Here is a 27,109-nt window from a genome sequence, read left to right as displayed (position 1 = left end):
GTACATATTACCTCAATTACCTCGACACCAGTGCCCCCGCACATTGACTCTGTACCGATACCCCCTGTATACAGCCCCATTATTTTTATTTACTGCTGCTCTTTAATTATTTGTTATTCTTATCTCTTACTTTTTGGGCAGAATTTTCTTAAAACTGCTTTGTTGGTTAAGGGCTTGTAAGTAAGCATTTCACTGCAAGGTCTACACCTATTTTATTCGGCGCATGTGACAAATAAAATTTGATTTGATAATGACAAAGCAAAAGCAGTTATTATTTTATTTTTTGCTCATTTATAATAAAAATAATAAAAAACTGAAATATAACATTTACATAAGTATTCAGACCCTTTACTCAGTACTTTGTTGAAGCACGTTTGGCAGCGATTACATCCTCAAGTCTTCTTGGGTATGACGCTAGAAGCTTGGCACACCTGTATTTGGGAAGTTTCCCCCATTCTTCTCTGCAGATCCTCCCAAGCTCTGTCAGGTTGGATGGGGAGCGTTGCTGCACAGCTATTTTCAGGTCTCTGCAGAGACGTTCGATCTGGGTCAAGTCTGGTCTCTGGCTGGGCCATTCAAGGACATTTAAAGACTTATCCGGAAGCCACTCATGCGTTAGCTTGGCTGTGTGCTTAGAATCTTTGTCCTGTTAGAAGGTGAACCTTTGTCCCAGCCCTGAGCGCTCTGGAGCAGATTTTCATCAAGGATCTCTCTGTAATTTTCTCAGTTTATCTTTCCTTTAATCCTGACTAGTCTTCCAGCCCCTGCCACTGAAAGACATCCCCACAGCATGATGCTGCTACCACCATGTAGGGTTGGTGCCAGGTTTCCTCCAGACGTGACGCTTGGCATTCAGGCCAAAATGTTCAATCTTGGTTAAATCAGACCAGAGAATCTTGTTTGTCATGGTCGGAGAGTCCTTTAAGTGCCTGTTGGCAAACTCTAAGCGTGTTGTCATGTGCCTTTCACTGAAGAGTGGCCAGAGTGGTGGAATGCTGCAGAGATGGTTGTCCTTCTGGAAGGTTGTCCCATCTCCACAGAGAAACATTGGAGCTCTGTCAGAATGACAGGGGTTCTTGGTCCCCTTTCTGACCAAGGCCCTTCTCCCCCGATTGCTCAGTTTGGCCAGGTGGCCAGCTTCTTCCATTTAAGAATGATGGTGCTGTGTTCTTGGGAAGCTTCAATGCTGTCTCTGAGCTCTACGGTCAATTCCTTCCACCTCATGGCTTGGTATTTGCTCTGACATGCACTGAAATCTGTGGGACCTTATATGGACAGATGTGTGCCTCATGTCCAATCAATTGAATTTACTCCAATAAAGTTGTAGAAACATGTTGGCTGTTTCTTAACACAGCGCGCATCCAACCCGGAAGCCAGCCGCACCAATGTGTCGGAGGCACACCGTGCACCTGGCTAGGGATAGGGCTATCTTCTGTATACCACCCCTACCTTGTCACAATACAACTGATTGTCTCAAATGCATTAAGAAGGAAAGAAATTCCACAAATGAACTTTTAACAAGGGACACCTGTTAATTGAAATGCATTCCAGGTGACTACCTCATCAATCTGGTTGAGAGAATGCCAAGAGTGTGTAACGCTGTCATCAAGGCAAAGGGTGGTTACTTTAGAGAATCGCAAATATAAAATATATTTACATTTGTTTCACACTTATTTCGTTACTACATGATTCCAAATGTGTTATTTCATAGTTTTGATGTCTTCAGGATTATTCTACAATGTAGAAAATAGTAAAAATAGAGAAAAACCCTTGAATGAGTAGGTGTGTCCAAACTTTTGACTGGTACTGTATGTAAATAAGGTATTTATGTATTTTATTTTTAATAAATGTTGAATGATGAGGGGAATTTAAAAAAATAATAATAATTAGAATAAGGCTGTAACGTAAGTAAATGTGGGAAAATCAAAGGGTCTGAATACTTTCCCAACGCACTGTCATTTGTTATGGAGATCCTCGCTCATTTGCAGCTAAATTATTCCGATAACTTATATTAAGAAAATGAGTTCCCTGGCCATTGAATATTTTATAGGGCCTGTCAAATATAACAAGTTAAGTTTGTCCAAATGCAAATAATAATGACAATAATAATGTATTATGAATGTATTATACGTTATACAGTTGTGGCTTAATTGGGAAGCACGTTCGGAAACGGCTTGCTTAGTGACTTTCTACATCACCGCCTAATATGAATTAATTCCCTAAATAAAGAATTAAAGTTTAATATTTGTGGGGCTGATTAAAGGAGGCTGTAACAGAGAATTATTAACATTTTAATTAATGTTTCAGCATTCCAACCTGCAGTAGGCACATATTATGACATCCTAACTATCACAACAGACCAATCTTGCCGCTCGTTAGGGGCAATGCTAACTTCTCCTCATATTTCAGGCAATCAATTCCCAAAGTAGTTCTCTCAGACATACTAGTAGTCCCTTAGTTAGTCACATGGAAAGATGAATCTATCAATAATGATAGACAGGCTAGGAAAGACAGGCTGGGAAAGACAGGCTGGGAAAGACAGGCTGGGAAAGACAGGCTGGGAAAGACAGGCTGGGAAAGACAGGTTGGGAAAGACAGGTTGGGAAAGACAGGCTGGGAAAGACAGGCTGGGAAAGACAGGCTAGGAAAGACAGGTTGGGAAAGACAGGCTGGGAAAGACAGGTTGGGAAAGACAGGCTGGGAAAGACAGGCTGGGAAAGACAGGTTGGGAAAGACAGGCTGGGAAAGACAGGCTGGGAAAGACAGGCTGGGAAAGACAGGCTGGGAAATTACTCACCCCAGTCTAGGCTAGAATTTAGAGGGAAAATTACATACCTTGACAATCAAAGGTCATATGGAAATAACTCAAGATCTCTTATTTTTTCCCCCAATTTGATGCTGAAAAGAAACACTTAGTTATTGTGCTTACCCAATTGAATACGGGCTTGTCACGTGTTCTAAATGTAGCCTTATAGTTTGGAAGCTGGTAGAATTATAACCTGCAAAGTTTTGTATGGTTCAAACTGAGTAGGATCATTGATATGTTGTGTAAAATGATTAGTAGTGTGTTAATGTACTGGTTTCCACACTTTTTTGTTGTTGTCTTTATCGCTGTTTTCAAATACGTAGACATTGGTATGGTGCTGGAGAGAATAGATGTGAATAGAAGTGTTTAAATGTGGTGACATGCCCCTTTAATTAATAACTTACCATACTGATATTCTGCTGTTAATGTTGTTGTTCCCTCTGTAAAAGAGGAGGCAAACTTTGGTGAAAGCACTTTAAAGCATGTATTGTCTGGTCCAGAGGTTTTCAAGACAGGTTGGAGAAGTGGTGTGAAAGGTTGTTAAATCACACACACATATAAAAGACATTTGCATAGAAATATTCACTGCCGACTTCAAAGACATTATTGATGGCCGCACAATAGGTTGTTATTCATCATAAGACAAAAGACAAATTCATTCTGCTTGACTTAGATAGAGGAGGGCCACGGAGGCATTTTTCACATCTGTTGAAAACAATCTGCATAGTCGACGATACGTCATGCCACAATATCCTTATTAATGCAAACAACAAAAGTCACATAATAGATAATATAAATGATGCTTTCTATCCTACTGGTGCAGAAATATTAATATTTCATGTGAAATATATCATAACGACAGATATGGTTTAGGGACTTGTGGATAGATAGATTGTCTGTGATACATTGTATTGGTTCAAAACACTTTCTTGTGTGATGCCACGTTGTGTCCATGATCATTTAATTTTGCACTAAAGCTGTAGTTCCATTTAGTACCACACAGCGGCAGTGTAAGCCAACAAAAAGAACCAACGTTGTTCACGTGTATTCGAGTTAAAGGAATATATTTTTTTATCTAACAACAAAACAAATAAATTAAATTCTTTAACTGAAAATAAGTGTAATTTTATTTGAACATTTTCAGACTCAATTGAGGCTGTTCAATCGTCAATGCCCACTGAAACTAAGGGAGCAATTTCATTCATTTGTCGGATAAAACATACATGTAGTTAATTCTACGCTGTATTAATTCAAATACATTCAATTTGGTCATCCCTTAAGTCCCCCCTCAAAATATTTGGGTGCATGACATGCCATTCAGTGGTGTTTTGCAATGGCTTTCCCAGAGAAAGACCAGCCTCAGCTGTGCAGGTTTTGCAGTCCATTGTTTGACGGTCAATGTAAAATGAAACCAGAATTAACCACAGTATGTTCATCAAGTAAACACAGAACTTAAGGGAGGATTTTCACCTTGTTCTCTGGGTAGTTTCTAACAGCTGCGGGAGCAGCCAGAGCAGTACACAAACGCCACCCTGATTTTCAGGTGGCATGATGACATCTGTTGTTCAGCATGGCATTCCGATCAGAGGTGTTCCAATGGGTTGTATCCATGCCGACAGGCTCAAAATGCAATGAATCTATTTGTATCTTTTTAATACCTTTTATTGAATGTCATTGGTGGCTTTGAATTCAATGAATGGAAAGACGAGATGGCAAAACAGAGGTACTACCAAAACTACAGGTCAAGGCTGTTGTACAGAACACACTGCAGTTCACAAAGGAACATTTGTATGAAAAGGGTTCCGATTCAGGGAAACACAAACAGGATGTTCCATTCAGTGCCCTCCGTAATTATTGGGAGAGTGAAGCATTTTTTCGTCTTTTGTCTCTATACTCCAAAAGGTTGGATTTAAAATTGGTTAAAGTGCAGACTGTCAGCTTTAATTTGAGGGTATTTTCATCCATATTGGTTGAACTGTTTCGAAATTACAGCACTTTTTGTACATAGTCCCCCCCTATTTTAGGAGACCAACAGCATTGGGACATATTCACTTATATGTGGGTTATAGTAGTAGAAAGTTAAGTGTTTGGTCCCATATTCATAGCATTCAATGACTACATCAAGCTTGTGACTGTATACGTTTGTTGGATGCATTTGCTGTTTTGGAGTTCTCAATACTCCTGTCCATGAGTCTTTATGCCACAGCGCTATTCCATTCGACTAGGGTCTCATACACAGGAAGTATCATAATCCCACTGGTGTTTGGATCCATTAAGAGAGCAATAGGTTGTCTGTGCCTCAGCCCCCAATGGGCGGACCCTTTACCCTTTCAACTAAAAACACATCTGACGGATGCCTTTTCTCCCTCGATGCTGAAAAGGACGGTTTCCCTTTTATAGTATGTACAGTATTCACTGAGTATACAAAACATTAGGAACATCTGCTCTTTTCCATGACAGACTGACAAGGTGAATCCAGGTGAAAGCTATGATCCCTTATTGATGTCACTTGTTAAATCCACAGATTAAATAAGGATTTTTTTAAATCTCGAGACAATTGAGACATGGATTGTGTATGTCAAATCAAATTTAGTTATAAAGCCCTTCTTACATCAGCTGATATCTCAAAGTGCTGTACAGGAACCCAGCCTAAAACCCTAAAAAGCAAGCAATGCAGGTGTAGAAGCACAGGTACTATGTGTGCCATTCAGAGGGTGAATGGGCAAGACAAAAACTGTAAGTGCCTTTGAACAGGGTAGGGTGGTAGGCGCACCAGTTTGTGTCAAGAACTGCAACGCTACTGGGTTTCTCATTGCTTAACAGTTGGGATACATTGGATGCAACATGGTCCAGCATTCCTGTGGAATGCTTTCGACACCTTGTAGAGTCCATGCCCTGACGAATTGGCTGTTTTGAAGGCTTCTCCTGCCAATGAATAGCACAATGAGCAGCAAACCTTGAGCACCAGTAACAATGTTGACATTTGCTAACATTCGGCTGGTAAATGTTGTTCCATGTTTGTCCTCATCTTGGACATTTGAATGTCCGTAACTCTCGTCCCTCATAATGTACAGACATACAAGTGACTCCGCCTTGTGTATTATCTCCAATTCTCTGTTTGTAAATACAAACCTGTGTTTTAAGACTATGTGATCCTTCTTACCTGGACATGGGCTTCTGCCTGGCGTCATTTTTAGTGTTAAATCAAGCTCTCACTCAACCCTAACTCTCCACCGGGCACAGTGAGTTGCATTGTGTATTTTGTTTCAACATGAGGGCTGTATAGGATTTGATTTTATTATCTGAGCAATACAGGGGCCTTGAGGGTTGAGATATGAGGTCACACACACCTCTGTAGACTTGTGCCCCTCACCAAGCCCTGCATTGGCCACAACAGCTTGGCCTGGCAACATAAACCCTTTGTACAAATTGAATGGGAATTGGGCAGGATAGAATACATTTTCCATTCACTTGAATAAATAAAACACTCTTTGGCTGGGTCCTTGCAATTATATGCCAAAGTCAGGGAAGAAATCAGACAAAAATCACTTTATTGCGAAGGAAGCAGTATAAGCTTAGCACTGTTTAACAAAACATTTTCAGGGTTGACAGAGAAAAGTGGAGCTACAATCTGTTTCAGATGGGCTTCAATTCAAAATTGCCTGTAGGAACATTGCAATGGACCAAGCTTGGTTGCAGTCGATTAGAACAGAACATTGAGCAAAAAAAAAAAAAATAGCTGTTATTGGCTGATTAACACTGTGCCCATTGGCTGTTTAGATATTTACCATGGTCTGAGATCTGTACTTGGAAATTATGCCGGCATACTCCCTTCCAGAGCGGTACGCAGTCCGTGGTCGCTCCGGTCGAGAGAAGTCCACGTGGAACAGGCCAAAACGTACGCTGAACCCGTCGGCCCATTCAAAGTTATCCAGGAGAGACCAGGCGAAATAGCCTCGCACGTCAACACCATCCTCTTGGAGAGCTAGAACAAAGAGACAAACATACATGGTATTTTTTTAATTTATTTTTTCAAATACGTGACAGTGCGCATTAAGAGGTGATGTGAAAATACTTTGTTCACACATCACAAAAGGACAAGATCCCATTGTATTATGATTGCCATAAGTCACTCTCTTAACCTTCTCCATTGACCTGAAATTAGCTAAATACTGTCACTAATTCAAAAGAACAGGTTCATCAACGAAGGATTCAAGTCACTCAGCCCCCTGTAACTTAGATTCTGGATGATGTATAAATACTACGATTTTATGTGAGAAGCAACCCCTCAGAGGTTTAAATAGTACAAGTAGCGACTGGAAGAAATTCACATTAAATAATGATAGATTCTCCATAATATACGGTAGCTTTATGGCGGCCACTTTCTGGTCTATACCTCTGGCTATTTCCTGGATGATGTCATGGTAAAACCCACAACGCTGGACATCTTCCATGTCCACTGGCCCCACCTGGGAGAAGCCATTTTCTGTGATGTAGACCGCAGGGTTGTTGAATGTGTCCTGTCAAAGAAATTGGTTGCTATCATTGTCCAACAAAACACGAGTTCAATAATGACAGTCAAAAAACACAGTGGGAGGCTTTAAACTACAGTGGTGTGTGTGTGTGTGTGTGTGTGTGTGTGTGTGTTCTGGCTTTTGTTGGTTTAGTTGCACAAATTTAAACTTTCAAATGGTACCACTAAGATGGTTGGAGGTCCACACATCAGAGAATGTTGACTTGAATGGGAATATGTTGTTTTTAATTATACTGTCAATCCCCCATAGGAAAATCAGAGAAATATAGATAATAGAATAGACATTAAGTTGACATTCAAAGGTGGGTGAACTGGTCATCTTTCAATAGCGAGCAACTATGTTAATGTTAAATGTTCTCCTCACTAAAGGTTTGGCTCAATTTGATTGGCTCAAGGCAGGGGATTCAATCCATGAATTGAATAATCCTTAAATGTAAAATCATCAGAAAAAAATGTATTCTAAAACTTAATTTCATCCTCTGAATTGACTGCTTTTGAATGGAGCCAACCCTGTTAACCTGGGCGCTGTTCGGATACTTTAAAAATGTGTACTTGGGCCTCCCGGGTGGCGCAGTGGTTAAGGGCGCTGTACTGCAGCGCCAGCTGTGCCATCAGAGTCCCTGTGTTCGCGCCCAGGCTCTGTCGTAACCGGCCGCGACCGGGAGGTCCGTGGGGCGATGCACAATTGGCCTAGCGTCGTTCGGGTTAGGGAGGGTTTGGTCGGTAGGGATGTCCTTGTCTCATCGCGCACCAGCGACTCCTGTGGCGGGCCGGGCACAGTGCGCGCTAACCAAGGTTGCCAGGTGCACGGTGTAGCCTCCGACACATTGGTGCGGCTGGCTTCCGGGTTGGATGCGCGCTGTGTTAAGAAGCAGTACGGCTGGCTGGGTTGTGTATCGGAGGACGCATGACTTTCAACCTTCGTCTCTCCCGAGCCAGTACGGGAGTTGTAGCGATGAGACAAGATAGTAGCTACTACAACAATTGGATACCACGAAATTGGGGAGAAAAAGGGGTTAAAAAAATAAAAAATAAAAAATAAAAATAAAAAATAAAAATAAAAAATACCTTTGGACTTTCCTTAATGTAATCACTGATCTGACATGACGTGTGGAAGTGGAGCTTTTAAAAAGTTGCTTTATTTTTGTAAGTATTGGAACAGGACCCTGGTCCTCTTTACCTTAATGTACTTCAGCAGTTTCCTCAAGCCGTCAGGAACCACAGCCAGCCATGACACCCCACATACCGGCCAGGATGGGTCCACCACCCCCTCTGCATCCTGGTCACTCTTCAACCCCAACACCCCTGGACAACATTCCCCTGGCTTCACCCTCCGAGACGTGTAGTAGTTCAACGCAAAAAAGTCAGCCGTGCCGAGAAGACTAGGCTCGTCTTTGGAAAACCTGGGCAGTCTAGAACCTTCTTGGTAACCCAGTTCTTTGCTTCTGGCCTCAATACTAGACCTCATCACTTCTGGGTAGTCTCCAGTGACAAACAGGGGCCAGGCAAACCACCCTAGTGTAAAGGCCAGGTAGCGTTCGGTGGCGGCCGTGTCATCTGGACTGGCCGGGTCCAACGGTTCAGCCCAGTCGCTATTAATCGCTAAGGACACCGAGCCACCCTGTTTTGCCCTGTAGAGGACATTGTAGCTGTGCCAGGCCCTGGCGTGTCCACGTAGCATGTTGTGGCCCACCAGGTAGGCAGCCATCCCTGGTTCTTTTACCCCCGGGGCAAAGATGCCATCCTCGTGGCCCAGTTTAGCGCACACGTACGGCTCGTTCAACGTGATCCACAGTTTCACACGATCCCCGAACGATCCAAAGCAGAAGCGGGCGTAGCTGTCAAAGATGGCCGCAATCTCAGGTGATTTCCAACCTCCCTGGTCCTGGAGAGCTTGTGGCAGGTCAAAGTGGTACAGAGTAACCATGGGCAACACGTCACTAGCCACCAAATCATTGATCACTTTGTTGTAGTATCGCAAACCTGCAGGACAGAGATTTCCACATAGCTTAGTAGTAAATCATGGGTATCAAGGATAAATTAGGCTTCAATCAGGGACGCTGCACTTCTAAGAGTAGCACACAACAAACTGTGGCAAAAGGGTCCAGACCCCTTGACAGGGTTTGTGGCACTGCATTGTTTACATAAACAAAAGCCGGGTCGTAACACAATAATGTATGATATTTCTTTATTTTTTATCATATCATATGCCATAGGCATTCACCACAAATAAATACTGGAGGAATCTTATCGTAAGTAACCACTACACAGTCTCAGAGTACGGCTACCTTTTTGATTGACATGCCGTGTTATCCCCTCCGGTAGCAGGCGGGACCAGGACAGAGACAGGTGGTAGTGGGTCAGGCCTAGCTGACGGATACACCGGAGGTCCTCTTCCCAGAGCTCATAGCTGTTACAGGTGACATCTCCACTCTGGCCCTCGAACACTAGTCTGCCCCCCTCGTGACAGAACGTGTCCCAAATGCTCGGTCCCTTGTCATCCACATTCCAGCCTCCTGCAAGATTCAATTCATAGCAGTACTGATCATCCATAACGCACTGTTTGAATATCAACAACAAAATTCTAAAGAAAAATGTGCCTACAATTCCTATTGTACTGTTTGTAGCCTATATACAGTGCATTCGGGAAGTATTCAGACCCCTTGACATTTTCCACATTTTGTTACGTTACAGCCTTATTCTAAAATTAATTAATTGTTTTCCTCATCAATCTACACACAATACCCCATAATGACTAAGTGAAAACAGGCTTTTAGAAATGTTTGTAAATGTACATAAAAATATATAAAAAAAAAAAAAAACTTATTCACATTAGTATTTAGACTCTTTGCTATGAGACTCTACACTGAGCTCAGGTGCATCCTGTTTCCTATTGATCATCCTTGACATGTTTCTACAACTTGATTGGAGTCCACCTGTGGAAAATGCAATTAATTGGACAGGATTTGGAAAGACACACACCTGTCTATACAAGGTCCCACAGTTGACAGTGCATGTCAGAGCAAAAACCAAGCCATGAGGTCAAAGGAATTGTCAGAAGAGCTCCAAGACAGGATTGTATCGAGGCACAGATCTGGGGAAGGGTACCAAAACATTTCTGCAGCATTGAAGGTCCCCAAGAACACAGTGGCCTCCATCATTCTTAAATGGAAGAAGATTGGAACCACCAAGACTCTTCCAAGAGCTGGCCGCACGTCCAAACTGAGCAATAGAGTGAGAAGGGCCTTGGTCATGGAGGTGAACAACAACCCGATGGTCACTCTGACAGAGCTCCAGGCCTTTATGGTAGAGTGGCTAGATGGATGCCACTCCTCAGTAAAAGGCACATGACAGCCCACTTGGAGTTTGCCAAAAGGCATCTAAAGGACTCTGACCATGAGAAACTTTTGGCCTGATTGCCAAGCGTCACATCTGGTGGAAACCAGGCATCACTCATCACCTGGCCAATACCCTCCCTACGGTGCAGTATAGTGGTGGCAGCATCATGCTGTGGGGATCTTTTTCAGCGGCAGGGACTGGTAGACTAGTCAGGATCGAGGGAAAGATGAACGGAGCAAAGTACAGAGAGATCCTTGATGAAAACCTGCTCTCGTTGTCCTGCGCTCGTTATCCTGTTGGAAGGTTCCGACGGGACAACGACACTAAGCACACAGCCAAGACAACGCAGGAGTGGCTTCTGGACAAACCTATGAATGTCCTTGAGTGGCCCAGCCACAGCCCGGACTTGAACCCGATCTAACAATGCTGGAGAGACCTGAAAATAGCTGTGCAGCAACGCTCCCTATCCAATCTGACAGAGTTTGAGAGGATACGCAGAGAAGAATGGGAGAAACTCCCTAAATACAAGTGTGCCAAGCTTGTAGTGTCATACCCAAGAAGACTCAAAGCTGTAATCGCTGCCAAAGTTGCTTCAACAAAGTACTGAGTAAAGAGTATGAATTTGTATTTTTCATACATTTGCAAAGAAAATCTAAAAAACAGTTTTGATTTGTCATTATGGGGTGTTGTGTGTAGATTGATGAGGGGGAAAAAAACTATTTAATCCATTTTAGAATAAGGTTGTAATGTAACAAAATGTGGAAAAGGTGACGGGGTATGAATACTTTCTGAATGCACTGTCAATGGGCTACTGTAAGTCTATGGTTGCTCATTCTGTATATGTATATAGCTCATGCTGTCGTTGTTAAATGTATACATAACTACATTAATGTTTCAACTATTAGGCTACTATCAATACATGATACAGTGGTTGAGAGAAACTCTTGAGTTAAAGTCCCCCTTTTGCATTAGAGATCCAACTGCAGCCTAACGGTAGACCTATAGGTTGCAAGTAGTTGTGTGTAGGTTAGCCTCCTTCTCGCGCTAGGCCAGAGAAAGTCGTCTCGGGGACGCGCATTACCTTTCCTAATCAAATTACTGTATCTACAAATGCACACACAAAAAAACACTTGTACAGTTTGACTGTCGGCGCCAAACAAATTCTTATTACGTACCTTCGATTTGATAAGCGGATGTAGCCGCGCCCCATGCAAAGTTAGTCGGGAACATGGTTTCAGAATCGTTCGTATGGATACAATTCCATTCAGGGCTGTTGGTTATATTTGCCTACATGTACAAAAAAAAAATATATATATAAAAAAGACAACAACCCTCTTGTTGTGAAATATTGTATTGTCAAGCAAGCACGAGTTAGAGTTAAAGGAGCTACATAGTCAATCTGTCCTCTGCATTGGCCGTGCAGCATTTACCGTGGCATTCATGCTACGTGGAGCAGCGCAAAACTGTTGAGCAGTGCTATTGTGAAGGAAGTTTTCAAGGAAGTGAGTTTGTGTTTATATAGGATCTCCAGCCATTACCTACTGTCAACCATCAATGTCGATGCGGAGCTATACGGAGCCCTCCGCATTGTTACAACATTTGGAAAGTGCACGGGGGTGCAGAACTCAATTTGGTCTCACACCCGACACACACCGCCTCCAACCATATTTAGAACAAAGCATAAATTGGCTTTTAGTTACGTAGACTCTGATGCGTTACATCACTAGGGCTTGTTCGCAAGCGTTGTTGTGAACTCGCGCTGCGCAAATTCTGTTTGTAGGCTACATGAAGGTTGGAGTAAAAAAAAAACATAGCTGGAAGATGAGGATCTATCTGGCTTCAGAAAGTATTCACACCCGTAGACCTTTTCCACACTTTATTGTTACAGCCTGAATTAAAAATTACATTTAGATTTTGTGTCACTGGCCTACACACAATACCCCATAGTGTCAAAGTGGAATTCAAATCAAAGTTTATTTGTAACGTGCGCCGAAGACAACAGGTGTAGTAGACCTTACAGTGAAATGCTTACTTACCGGCTCTAACCAACAGTGCAAAAAAGGTATTAGGAGAACAATAGGTAAGTAAAGAAATAAAACAACAGTAAAAAGACAGTGAAAAATAACAGTAGCGAGGCTATATACAGTAGCGAGGCTATAACAGTAGTAAGGCTACATACAGGCACCGGTTAGTCAGGCTGATTGAGGTAGTATGTACATGTAGATGTGGTTAAAGTGACTATGCATATATGATAAACAGAAAGTAGCAGCAGCGTAAAAGAGGGGTTGGACATTAGACATTTTTTCTAATGAATAAAAAATGAAAAGCTGAAATGTCTTGAATCAATAAGTATTCAACCCCATCTTTATGGCAAGCCTAAATAAGTTCAGGAGTAAAAATGTGCTTAACAAGTCACAAAACAAGTTGCATGGACTCACTCTGTGTGCAATAATAGTGTTAAACATAATTTTTGAATGACTACCTCATCTTTGTACACCACGCATACAAGTATCTGTAAGGTCCCTCAGTCGACCAGTGAATTTCAAACACAGATTCAACCAGGGAGACCAGGGAGGTTTTACAATGTCTCACAAAGAAGGGCACCTATTGGTAGATGGGTAAAAAAAAGCAGACACTGAATATCCCTTTGAGCATTGTGAAGTTATTAATCAACCATTGCATGGTGTATAAATACACCCAGTAACTACAAAGATACAGGATGTCCTTCCTAACTCAGTTGCCAGAGCAGAAGGAAACTGCTCAGGGATTTCACCATGAGGCCAATGGTGACTTTAAAACAGTTACAGATTTTAATAGCTGTTGTCAAAGCTAAAATACCACCCCTGCAGGATTAACTGACTCAACTAGGCCCTGTCTACCTAATGGCAGTTCCGTTATCTCTTGCCCCTAATCCCCACAGATCTGATAGATGCCACTCTGCTTTACCACTGGGTTAGTGTACAGCTAGGGACTGTCCTTCAGACTCAACAGTAAGGGCCTTACGGTAGAGTGGGCTATCCCCAAAGTCGATTGCCTGCGCTCTTTCACCCTGCATCCAGGCCAGAGCTTCAACCTTAGAGCACTATGAGAGGCTCCCTCCCGGGTTGGCTTAGCCCAGAATCTCCCCTCCTACGACTCCTACCAATGCACTCAAATCAAGTCAAATTGTATTTGTCACATGCACAGAATTCAACAGTGAAATGCTTCCTTACAAGCCCTTAATCAACAATGCAGTTTTAAGGAAAATAAGTAAGAAAGTATTTACTAAAAAATAAAAGTAAAAAAATACCGAAAATTAAAATAAGAAAATGGAAAAATAACAAATAATTAAAGAGCAACAATAAACAATAAAGGCCAACAATAAAATAACAGTAACAAGGCTATATACAGGGGTACTGGTACAGAGTCAGTGTGCCAGTGCACAGGTTAGTCAAGGTAATTGAAGTAACATGTACATTGGGGCAAAAAAGTATTTAGTCAGCAAGTTCTCCCACTTAAAAATATGAGAGAGGCCTGTAATTTTCATCATAGGTACACTTCAACTATGACAGACAAAATTAGAAAAAAAATCCAGAAAATCCTGTTGTAGGATTTTTTATGAATTTATTTGCAAATTATGGTGGAAAATAAGTATTTGGTCAATAACAAAAGTTTATCTCAATACTTTGTTATATACCCTTTGTTGGCAATGACAGAGGTCAAACGTTTTCTGTAAGTCTTCACAAGGTTTTCACACACTGTTGCTGGTATTTTGGCCCATTCCTCCATGCAGATGTCCTCTAGAGCAGTGATGTTTTGGGGCTGTTGCTGGGCAACACTGACTTTCAACTCCCTCCAAAGATTTTCTATGGGGTTGAGATCTGGAGACTGGCTAGGTCACTCCAGGACCTTGAAATGCTTCTTACGAAGCCACTCCTTCGTTGCCCGGGCGGTGTGTTTGGGATCATTGTCATGCTGAAAGACCCAGCCACGTTTCATCTTCAATGCCCTTGCTGATGGAAGGAGGTTTTTCACTCAAAATCTCACGATACATGACCCCATTCATTCTTTCCTTTACACGGATCAGTCGTCCTGGTCCCTTTGCAGAAAAACAGCCCCAAAGCATGATGTTTCCACCCCCATGCTTCACAGTAGGTATGGTGTTCTTTGGATGCAACTCAGCATTCTTTGTCCTCCAAACACGACGAGTTGAGTTTTTACCAAAAAGTTATATTTGGGTTTCATCTGACCATATGACATTCTCCCAATCTTCTTCTGGATCATCCAAATGCTCTCTAGCAAACTTCAGACGGGCCTGGACATGTACTGGCTTAAGCAGGGGGACACGTCTGGCACTGCAGGATTTGAGTCCCTGGCGGCGTAGTGTATTACTGATGGTAGGCTTTGTTACTTTGGTCCCACCTCTCTGCAGGTCATTCACTAGGTCCCCCCGTGTGGTTCTGGGATTTTTGCTCACCGTTCTTGTGATCATTTTGACCCCACAGGGTGAGATCTTGCTTGGAGCCCCAGATCGAGGGATATTATCAGTGGTCTTGTATGTCTTCCGTTTCCTAATAATTGCTCCCACAGTTGATTTCTTCAAACCAAGCTGCTTACCTATTGCAGATTCAGTCTTCCCAGCCTGGTGCAGGTCTACAATTTTGTTTCTGGTGTCCTTTGACAGCTCTTTGGTCTTGGCCATAGTGGAGTTTGGAGTGTGACTGTTTGAGGTTGTGGACAGGTATCTTTTATACTGATAACAAGTTCAAACAGGTGCCATTAATACAGGTGACGAGTGGAGGACAGAGGAGCCTCTTAAAGAAGAAGTTACAGGTCTGTGAGAGCCAGAAATCTTGCTTGTTTGTAGGTGACCAAATACTTATTTTCCACCATAATTTGCAAATAAATTCATTAAAAGTCCTACAATGTGATTTTTTTGATTTTTTTTTCTCATTTTGTCTGTCATAGTTGAAGTGTACCTATGATGAGAATTACAGGCCTCTCTCATCTTTTTAAGTGGGAGAACTTGCACAATTGGTGGCTGACTAACTACTTTTTTGCCCCACTGTAAATGTTGGTAAAGTGGGGAGGGGGGGGGGGGGTCAATGCAAATAGTCCTGGTTAGCTGATCAGGACTCTTTTGGCTTGGGGGTAGAAGCTGTTAAGAAGCCTCTTGAACCTAGACTTGGCACTTCAGTACCGATTGTCGTACGGTAGCAGAGAGAACAGGCTATGACTATGGTGGCTGGAGTCTTTGGCAATTTTTAGGGCCTTCCTCTGACACCGCCTGGTACAGAGGTCCTGGATGGCAGAAAGCTTGGCCCCGGTCATGTACTGGGCCATAAGCACTACCCTCTGTAGTGCCTTGCGGTCAGAGGCCAAGCAGTTGCTATACCAGGCGGTGATGCAACCAGTCAGGATACTCTCGAGAATGCAGCTGTAGAACTTTTTGATAATCTGAGGACCCATACCAAATCTTTTTAGTCTCCTGGGGGGGGAATAGGTCTTGTCGTGCCCTCTTTAAGACTGTCTTGGTGTGTTTGGACCATGATAGTTCATTGGCTCTCAACCTGTTCCACTGTAGCCCGTCGATGTGAATGGGGGTGTGTTCGGCCCTCCTTTTCCTTAAGTTCACGATTATCTCCTTTGTCTTGATCACATTGAGGGAGAGGTTGTTATCCGGTCTCTGACCTCCTCCCTATAGGCTGTCTCATCGTTGTCAGTGATCAGGCCTGCCACTGTTGTGTCGTCAGCAAACTTAATGATGGTGTTGGTGTCGGGCCTCGCCATGCAGACATGGGTGAACAGGGAGTACAGGAGGGGACTGAACATGCACCCATGAGGGGCCCCCGTGTTGGGGATCAGCATGGCAGATGTGTTGTTACCTACCCTTACCACCTGGGGGTCGCCTGTCAGGAAGTCTAGGATCGAGTTACAGAGGGAAGTGTTTAGTCCCAGGGTCCTTAGCCTAGTGATGAGCTTTGAGGGCACTATGGTGTTGAACTCTGAGGCATTAGTCAATTAATAACATTCTCACGTAGGTGTTCCTTTTGTCCAGGTGGGAAAGGGCAGTGTGGAGTGCAGTAGAGATTGCGTAATCTTTGGATCTGTTTGGGCGATATGCAAATTGGATTGTTTCTATGATTTCTGCGATAATGGTGTTGTTGTGAACCATGACCAGCCTTTCAAAGCACTTCATGGCTACAGACGTGAGTACTATGGGTCGGTAGTCATTTAGGCTGGTTACCTTGGTGTTCTTGGGCACAGGTACTATGGTGGTCTGCTTGAAACATGTAGGTATTACCGACTCGGTCAGGGACAGGTTGAAAATGTCAGTGAAAATACTTTAAACATTTTGTATACAACCTTTATTTAACTAGGCAAGTCAGTGAAGATCAAATTAATATTTACAGTGACAGCCTACCCCAGCCAAAACCTAACCAGGATGGCGCTGGGCTAGTTGTGCGCCACCCTATGGGACTCCCAATCACGGCCGGTTGTGATAGAGCCCAGGATCAAACCAGGGCCTGTAGTGGCACCTCTAGCACTGAGATGCAGCGCCTTAGACCGCTGCGCCACTCGGGAGCCCCACTTTCCAGTTGGTCAGCGTATGCTCGGAGTACATGTCCTGGTAATCCGTCTGGTCCTGCGGCCTTGTGAATGTTGACCTATTTAAAGGTCTTACTCACATCAGCTATGGAGAGTGTGTTCACACAGTCGTCTGGAACAACTGGTGCTCTCATGCATGCTTCAGTGTTGCTTGCCTCAAAAGCGCACATAGAAGTCATTTAGCTCGTCTGGTTGGCTCGTGTCACTGGGCAGCTCACGGCTGTGCTTCTCATTGTAGTCCTTAATAGTTTGAAGCCCTGCCACATCCGACGGGCGTCGGAGCCAGTGTTGTAGGATTCAATCTTAGTCCTGTATTGATGCTTTGCCTGTTTGATGGTTTGTCGGAGGGCATAGCAGGATTTCTTATAAGTGTCTGGGTTAGTGTCCCATTCCATGAAAGCGGCAGATCTACCCTTTAGCTCAGTGGGTATGTTGCCTGTAATCCATGGCTTCTGGTTGGGGTATGTACTTACGGTCACTGTGGGGACGGCGCCATTGATGCACTTACTGATGAAGCCACTGACTGATGTGGTGTACTCATCGATGCCATCAGAATTATTATTTAACCTTTTTTTAATTGAACCTTTATTTAACTAGGCAAGTCAGTTAGGAACAAATTCTTATTTACAATGACGGCCTACCCGAGTCCTGGAACATATTCCAGTCTGTGCTAGCAAAACAGTCCTGTAGCTTAGCATCTGCGTCATCTGACCACTTCCGTATTGAACAAGTCACTGGTCCTTCCTGCTTTAGTTTTTGCTCATAAGCAGAAATCAGGAGGAAAGAGTTATGGTCAGATTTGGCAAATGGAAGGCGAGGGAGAGATTTCTATGCATCTGCGAGTGTGGAGTAAAGATGGTCTAGAGTTTTTTTTCTCTGGATGCATATGTAACATGCTGGTAGAAATGAGGTAAAATGGATTTAAGTTTCCCTGCATTAAAGTCCCCGGCCACTAGGAGCGCCTTCTCTGGATGAGCATTTTCTTGTTTATTATGGCCTTATATAATACCTATAGTTGGCTTTCAGGTTAGATTCCTTTAACCATGAAAATTAGCTAGAGATCCTCAATTAATCAAGCATTTTTCAGAGAACCAGAGTAAAACGACAAGGTAAATTTTTAATAACAAGAAAAATGGGTCCTTCTACAACTCTATAAACAGTTTTCTGTCTCCCCCTCAGTATGATCAGTCCCTCAGATACGTCTAAAACACTAACCGCTAATCTACCAAACCTCTATCAATGAGGTAACCTTAAGGATTCCTCCTAGAATTTTACTTTAACTGAGTATAATAAAAATAAAAATATAATTATAATAAAAATCTAAATATATTTTAGGTTAGAAAGTCACAGCAAAACTCTTCTAGCAAGCTCAAAGAGAGTTATTTCTCCATATTTCATCCATTTTTCTTAACACCCTCGTTCAAAAAATGGCTTTTTCTCGCCTAAGCAGGACGTCCATCCGCTTCGCCTTATCATACTTTATTAATCTTAACTTTTAAAGCATAAATTTTTAAACATGAATCTTTCTTATCCCACTCAATTGCAATCTTACTCCAACTCAATGTATCACTCCCCTTACATCTTAAACATTCACCAACTTAAACATTTCATCATTACAAAATGTCAACATTAGAACCTTCCATTGTCAACCTCCTATAGGCCCTAAGGCCTTGTTCCTATATGTTTAACAAACTAGTCTATATGCATCATACCTTAAAGCAAACAACATTAAAACATTGTTAACTATTTTAGTGCATTACTTTAATCACACATTGTTACTCCTTTACTACCTTACTCGAATCACCCTTTAATAACATCTTCCCTTATACATTTCCCTATGCTTTCAAACTTTGTCATTTAACATATTAACATACATATTAACATTAACATACCTTTAATCATTATTTTATCAAATTCCAGTCCCAGTTCATTTATTTGACTTATTTTTCGTATTTTCCTTAGTCAACGTCAATTCTCTCTCAATGTTCATTCTTCTTTGTGCTCTGGGTGTGGGTGTGAAAGGGAATCTTCTTCATAAGTGTGTACATGTGTGTACGCAAATGTGTCTCTAAAATGTCACAGAGAACTGGGCCTTGGCCTAGAGATTTTTAGGATAAAAAGAAGCAGAATAGAGCTAAGTACAGACAAAATCCTAGAAGAAAACCTGGTTCAGCCTGCTTTACAACAGACACTGGGAGAGAGAAATTCATCTTTCAGCAGGACAATAACCTAAAACACAAGGGCAAATATACATTGGAGTTTCTTACCAAGATGACATTGAATGTTCCTGAGTGGCCTGGTTACAGTTTTGACTTAAATCGGCTTGAAAATCTAGGGCAAGACTTGAAAATTGCTGTCTAGCAATGATTAACAACCAACTTGACAGAGCTTGAAGAATTTGAAAAGCAATAATGTGTAAATATTGTACAATCCAGGTGTGCAAAGCTCTTAGAGACTTACAGAGAAAGACTCGAAGCTGTAATCACTGCCAAAAGTGATTCTAACATGTATTTATTCATGGGGTGTGAATAATTATAAAAATTTGATATTTCAGGATTTTATTTTCGATCAATTTGAAAACATTTCTAAAAACATGTTTTTGCTTTGTTATTATGAGGTATTGTGTGTAGATGTGTGAGAAAAATAATCTATTTAATCCATTTTGAATTAAGGTTGTAACTCAACAAAATGTGGAGTAAGTCAAGGGGTATGAATACTTCCTGAAGGCACTCTATTTATCTGTGAATCCGCGCATTGCTCATTAATCACTTGTTACCTGTCCTGTACCCTGGCTGAATTTGTTTAAAAAATATATATATATATCCACAAATGCATTAGTTATAGGCTACCTCACAACAGTGGTTCCAGGAGTCCATTGATTTAAAAAATTACCCAGAGAGTGAGATGACCTCCTGAATCATTCATGATCAGGCATGTGACTAATCCTCTGTCCTCTATAGGGATAGCACAATCTAGTAATCAAATTACCAGTCATTGCATACTATCCATAACAGACATCCTTTGGACCATAGTGACAATTTGCATAGTTTATGGGTAATATAATAGGAGTAAGTCCTGCATCTGGAGAAATAGATACATTTCAGTCATTTTACATGACTCATATTACATTATTTCATACAATTGTCTTATGTTACCTTATTTTGTTCTCTTGGTAGTAAATATTGAAGGCCACCACCTCATCAATACATTTAATTGTGTCATCCTGAAGCACTCCTTGCTTTGTCTCCAGGAAAATCTGTTACTATAATAGCTTTAAAAAAAAAATGTGTTGTTGTTTTTTTGTTTGTTACTACAATAGCTGTCGTCCGTATGTTTGCAGGCAGCCTTCTTTCAGTGGACGTCAAAGTCCTATGTGAGCCTGAAAACAAACAAGACTAATGGAAGTAAAAGCTGCGTAGCCCAGGGGTATGGGGTTTCCTGAGATAATTGGGTTACTTTGTCTGCCTGTCTTTCTGTCTCTCTGTCTTTCTGTCTCTGTATGTCTCTCTGTCTCTCTTTCTCTGTCTGTCTGTCCATCTGTCCGTCTGTCGCTCTTCTAAAACCAAGATGCTCAATTTACCCCATCATAGAAAATATGAGTGAAGACAGGTTGGCTCTGCATGAGTGTTAGACAAGGGTATTGTAGTATTGCACATGTGAATTCTTATATGGTGTTTTCCTCTCTGACTGACTCTGGCTTTCCATGGCTATTGCCCATTGAAAAGCTAGTCTGAACTTGTTTGAGAAGCTTTGTGTGAAGGAACACAGAAAGAGAGGAGATACAATGCTGGATGAACTAAAAGAGAGGGGGGGGGGGGTGCATCGCAAAGACCTGCTTTTATTACATTTGAAAAGGAAAGCATTGTTTAATTGTCTTGGCTGCATTGTTATTATGGTAGACATGTATAGGTAGATGGGTAACCATGCTATTATAACACTATTAACAACAATTAAGTATTGCTATGTTGTTACATACCATTTTAAAAATTGCAACAATGTTGTTACTGTAGTTATTGCAGTATTACTATGCATATAGCACCAAGAGTATGTAAAGTGTTACCAAATTAATTTTACCCAAGGATGAGAAAGGATTTAAATAGGCTACATTTCCAAATCAACACCCACCTGTAGCATCACTACTCTGGACGGTTCTGACCTAGAATATGTGGACAACTACAAATACCTAGGTGTCTGGCTAGACTGTAAACTCTCCTTCCAGACTCACATCTCCAATCCAAAATTAAATCTAGAATCGGCTTCCTATTTCGCAACAAAGCCTCCTTCACTCATGTCGCCAAACATACCCTCGTAAAACTGACTATCCTACCGATCCTTGACTTTGGCGATGTCATTTACAAAATAGCCCCCAACATTCTACTCAGCAAACTGGATGAAGTCTATCACAGTGCCATCCGTTTTGTCACCAAAGCCCCATATACTACCCACCACTGCGACCTGTATGCTCTCGTTGGCTGGCCCTCGCTACATATCCGTCGCCAAACCCACTGGCCCCAGGTCATCTATAAGTCTTTGCTAGGTAAAGCCCTGCCTTATCTCAGCTCACTGGTCACCATAGCAACACCCAGCCTTAGCAAGCACTCCAGCTCCACATTGCACTGGTCATCCCCAAAGCCAACACTTAATTTGGCTGCCTTTCCTTCCAGTTCTCTGCTGCCAATGACTGGAACGAATTGCAAAAATCTCTGAAGCTGGAGTCTTATATCTCCCTCTCTAACTTTAAGCATCAACTGTCAGAGCAGCTTACCGATCACTGTACCTGTACACAGCCAATCTGTAAATAGCCCACCCGACTACCTCATCCCCATAGTATTACTTACCCTCTTGCTCTTTTGCACCCAGTATCTCTACTTGCACATCATCATCTGCACATCTATCACTCCAGTTTTAATGCTAAATTGTAATTATTTTCATCTCTAGGGCCTATTTATAGCCTACCTCCCTACTCTTCTACATTTGCACACACTGTACATAGATTTTTCCTTTGTTTTTATTTTGTGTTATTGACTGTAACTCTGTGTTGTTGTTTTTGTCGTACTGCTTTGCTTTATCTTGGCCAGGTCGCAGTTGTAAATGAGAATTTTTCTCAACTGGCCTACCTGGTTGAATAAAGGTTAAATAAATGTTTTTATAAAAAAGTTTTTTTTATCGGTCTATCAAGGAGAGGGGCAATACATGTTAATAACTGACATTCCCTGTTTTGTGATGTAGCCTAAAGCTTGACAACATTACATTATTTTCTAGGAATATTCAAGAACATATATTTGTCACTCGGGAATGCTCAAAAGTTCAAGGACCAATACTGGATATTTGTCATAGTCAAAGTGGCTAGGCATATCTATTTTCCATTAAATGAAAGAAAATAGGGTTGTTTTCTCTGCAACTGATGGGGTGCACAATTTTGTTTATTGTGTTTCATCTTTTTCTTCACCTGCACGTAAAATGTAAACCTGAGCAGCAGCTAGAATGGGAGACAAGAGGCAGTCTGTGTTGGCTGTAGACTAGAGTGACGTCAGTAGCTGTAAACGCATGCAACATGGAGCCCGGGTCAAGACTGTGGGAGAAGAGTTCTCAACGGAAATGAAGCCAATGAGTACTTTCAAATAGAGAGACGAGGACCGCAATTATGGATATCTATTTAAACTTGGGAGAATTTCTACACGTTACTGACTAACTCGAGTGGGAATATGTTTCTTTCGTTCGTTTTTTTTTAGGAGTGCTATGATTTCCCTTTGCTCCAACAACTGGACTCGATGGACGCCTAAAGTGAAAAGTTGCTTACAGATGTTTTAGTTAGTTGTAAGGCTATTTAAATGTGTGGCAGTCTACGCCTCTCGGGATCAGTTATCTTAGGGAGAACGTTTTTAAAGTTTATGCGTGATCAGATTTCATTAAGTTAGTGTGTTATCTTTGGATGGCTGCAGCTGTCTCTTGGTGGAGTAGGCACAATTCTCACTTGGATCCGCGCTATTGGCGACAAAAGAAAATATTTTCTCAATCGTTGCAGTCAAATTGTGTAGCCTAGAAAAATCGGTACAATTACAAGTGAATGTTTTTTTTTTCTTTTTCGGGAGGCAGCAAAGACCCGATAAAGAAATTGATTTATAAATCGTATATTTTGGCAAACAAAGGATGTATATACCCTCTCTCGGAGTAATTGACGCCGAACACAAATCGAAACCGTTGCAAAAAAATGGAGGGGGAAATCCACATTATGGTGGACAAGATGTTTGCAACATGATTGAAGCTCAGAATATTCTGAAGGACGTTTTGGCTTACCATTTGAACAGTAGCCTATTTGTGCCAGGCCATTTCACAGTACGACCACAAATCCCTGCCTTCCACACAACTTGATATTAATATATACTTTTCTCTACCTATGCTTCAGTAGCCTGATTATCTTACATATAATTTAAAATGAGGGTAAACGCGGTGGATTTGTTGCAATTGTTACTTGTTTTGCTACTCGGTGGCGATGGATCTGCGCTATCATCTGATTGTAAATCATATGATGAACGTTCAAAAAGCGCAGGGAAAAGCACACAGTCGGTGGCCACGGCGGATAGGAAAGTGGTCTGCAGCAATATGGAACTCCATCAGGTGTTACCCCCGGACTCCTTCTCCAACAGAACAGTCACGTTGTAAGTATAAATCGCATCAACAGAATAATTATGCTGTCCCCTTGTTTGGAACAGCTTGGGCACACAGAAATAACCAAACCGCCAAATGTTTGTCTTGTTTACTACCGGCACTTTATTCTTTCTGTTGAGGCCAACTACTATTCAACTTTCAGGCCAACACAACTGGCATAACATACCGGTAGTTGTTTTTTAAACGTTAAGACTATTGCTTAGCGAGGGGTCTTGGGGTACCAATTTAGATTCTGCAGAATCCCACCTGCAGAATTCTTCAATTAGCTAATAGCCAGCTATATCTTGTTAGTTTTACACTAACCTGGTTTGGGAATGTTTAGATTAATCACTAAGTTCTGCTGATGAATTCAACTACTGACATACACATACTGTACATTACAGCTCAAATAAAATTACCCTGCCCTTACTAAATTGTGTTTATTATGGATCCCCATTAGCTGCTGCCAAGGCAGCAGATACTCTTCCTGGGGTCCAGCAAAATTAAGGCTGTTTATACAATTTTAAAAACTTTACAATACATTCACAGGTTTCACAGCACACTGTGTGCCCTCAGGCCCCTACTCCACCACTACCACATATCTACAGTACTAAATACATCTGTGTGTGTAGTGTGTATGTTATCGAGTGGGTGTATACATGTGCCTATGTTTGTGTTGCTTCACAGTTCCCGCTGTTCCATAAGGTGTTTTTTTTTTGTAAATCTAATTTTACTGCTTGCATCAGTTACTTGATGTGGAATAGAGTTCCATGTAGCCATGGCTCTATGTAGTACTGTGCACCTCCCATAGTCTGTTCTGAACTTGGGGACTGTGAAGAGACCTCTTGTGGCATGTCTTGTGGGGTATGCAATGGTGTCTGAGCTGTGTACCAATAATTCAAAAAGACAGCTAGGTGCATTCAACACCTCTCATAAATACAAGTAGTGATGAAGACAATCTCGCCTCCATTGACATGCATATGATTAATATAAACTCTCTGTGTTCATCCAAGAGCCAGACGTGCTGCCCAGTTCTGAGCCAATTGCAATTTTCCTAAGTCCCGATATGACTGAACAGTAGTCAAGGTGCGATTTTATCTAACGGGTGGCATCCATAAGTCTAAATATTTCTGTCATAATTACGTAGAATTCTGGCAAATTAGTTCGCAATGAGCCAGGTGGCCCAAACTGTTGCATATACCCTGACTCTGCATGCAATGAACGAAAGAGAAGTGACACAATTTCAACTGGCTAATATTGCCTGCTAACCTGGATTTCTTTTAGCTAAATATGCTACTTCTGTGTACTGATTTTAAGAAAGGCATTGATGTTTATGGTTAGGTACAGTCGTGCAACGATTGTGCTTTTTTCGCAAATGCGCTTTTGTTAAATCATCCCCCGTTTGGGGAAGTTGGCTGTCTTTGTTAGAAATAAATAGTCTTCACACAGTTTGCACAGTCTTCACTCATTTCACACAGTTTGTTTTTAACTGACTTACCTAGTTAAAAAGAGGTTACAACAAACAGCCAAATCGGTGTCCAAAAATACAGATTTCCGATTGTTATGAAAACTTGAAATCGGCTCTAATTAATCGGTCGACCGCTATTGTTGATAGTGTTGTTAAGAAGGCAGAGCAGCGCTTTATTGTGGACAGACTTCTCCCCATTTTAGCTATTGTTGTATCAACATGTTTTGACCATGACAGTTTACAATCCAGGGTTACTCCAAGCAGTTTAGTCGTCTCTACTTGCTCAATTTCCACATTTATTTATTGCTTGTGTCAAGGATACAGAGGTCCCTATTTCATGTGTAGCTTTATTGTATCACCTCCACGTCCATCCATCGTCAGCTGCTTAACAATAGTAGTGTCCTTTCTAACAGATGTCATTGTCATGTCTCACTATAATCTAGTCCTGTATGATGGAAATGTCAGTGACCAGAATACAGTTTAAAATGGTAAATGCAGTGTATAATTGTATGGCATCCCAAGGGTATTTATATAAGCTAAGCAGACACATATACTGAGATTGTTGAACACATCTAGTGTGTGGTTGGTAATCATTTTCATTGCCACAACACAGCTATTTGTGTAATGCAACCACACTGTTTACCATTAATAAACAACCACAGCATATTGCACATGCAGTTACCCCGATGGAGAGAAGACTGCAGCGTTTTGGAGTCTACACCAGCCAAGAGCATCAGTTCATTATACTAGTACTCTACACTAATACCTCATTTCAATGGCCCAAGAGATGGAAAAGGCATTTTTTTGTGACTTGGTTGATGAAAGGTTGAGCCTTTGCCTAATTTGATCTATGTGTTGTTGGGTGCCTTTTTTTGTTCGGCGCTAATTTAATGCCAAACCACGTGATGGGATGTCTTTTCAAGAGGCTACGTCAAGCATGTATCAAAGCCTCATTGGTACAGTTGTCTCTCTTCGAGTGGCCACTTCCAGTCCCTCTTCCAAAAATAGGAGGAAAGAATGCAAGGAATTAGGCTTAGTGATTGTATGTGGGCCTGTAGAACTTTAAAACGGAGGATGTAGGTGTGGATTGATGTGGGTGGTAGACTGTTGCTTTTTCTTCTTCATTTTTAAGTTCTTCCAAAGAAACTTGTAGTTCTTCAAGGATTATTTTTCTACTCTGACTAGGCATGATGTTGGTTAAGTCAGTGATTGATTGAGATGTTATTACCCCCGTCAGGGTATGCGATCTTTCTTTTTTCCTTCCTTACAATTCCTTACATCTCAACTGCTTGGATGGCCATCATTTTGTTCCGCCCGACAGTGATTGATTGGGAGTGGAAACATATTCCTGTCTTGAACATTGAACCAAGCTCCATGATTCAAGGTCTGAGAGTAGGTCACTGCAGAACAAGAACGCTAATTAGATTGCACACATTGCAAAGTTCTCAGGCATTCCTATGGGTTTCCCACTAAACTTCCCCATGGGTCTCTTAAAGTTTATGTCAACAAATTTCGGGAATAATGGCAGTAGTGCTTCAGGATGTCAAGGTTTCCGTCAAATAGACTCACTGCAACTCTGTCCAGATGAAAGTGACTGCTTTCCATGAAACCGCGCTCTCTTTTTGGCTGCTACATTTTGGGGCTCGTTTACGACCTCTCTGTGTCCTGTCAGAGGGGTTAACAGCGGTCTGGACACTGGGCCTGGACTGACCTGATCCCAGCTGCT

General features: G+C 41.8%; 2 protein-coding genes across 5 annotated transcripts in view; one reads left to right on the top strand and one right to left on the bottom strand.

The window, feature by feature from the left end:
* Positions 1 to 6,340: 6,340 nt before the first annotated feature.
* gba3 (glucosylceramidase beta 3) lies at positions 6,341 to 12,377 on the bottom strand. 3 transcript variants are annotated; one of them, XM_021615149.3, is made up of 6 exons: positions 12,218 to 12,377; positions 11,855 to 11,966; positions 9,629 to 9,856; positions 8,521 to 9,323; positions 7,203 to 7,326; positions 6,341 to 6,791 (listed from the first exon to the last, which is right to left on the bottom strand). In XM_021615149.3, exons 2-6 carry the CDS (start codon positions 11,907 to 11,909, stop codon positions 6,583 to 6,585), a joined length of 1,419 nt encoding a protein of 472 aa, XP_021470824.3. In that variant the 5' UTR covers positions 11,910 to 11,966; positions 12,218 to 12,377; the 3' UTR covers positions 6,341 to 6,582. The 3 variants fall into 3 exon arrangements, with proteins under 3 accessions (XP_021470824.3, XP_021470823.3, XP_036843492.2); XM_021615148.3 differs by having other exon boundaries at positions 12,110 to 12,359; XM_036987597.2 differs by having other exon boundaries at positions 12,222 to 12,349.
* Positions 12,378 to 22,784: 10,407 nt separating this feature from the next.
* adgra3 (adhesion G protein-coupled receptor A3) overlaps positions 22,785 to 27,109 on the top strand; it is a 51,327-nt gene continuing 47,002 nt past the window's right edge. Inside the window, exon 1 of one of the 2 annotated variants that reach the window (XM_021615147.3) lies at positions 22,785 to 23,926. In XM_021615147.3, coding sequence (XP_021470822.2) covers positions 23,703 to 23,926 — 224 coding nt within the window. In that variant the 5' untranslated portion in view covers positions 22,785 to 23,702. The remainder of the gene's footprint in view (positions 23,927 to 27,109) is intronic. The other variant, XM_090185734.1, reaches the window with a different exon arrangement.

This window comes from Oncorhynchus mykiss, chromosome 9 (genome assembly GCF_057628025.1).
Source record: "Oncorhynchus mykiss isolate SJ-2025 chromosome 9, ASM5762802v1, whole genome shotgun sequence".
In the NCBI taxonomy this organism is placed as follows: Eukaryota; Metazoa; Chordata; class Actinopteri; order Salmoniformes; family Salmonidae; genus Oncorhynchus; species Oncorhynchus mykiss.
This window is presented reverse-complemented; position numbering and strand designations above follow the sequence as displayed.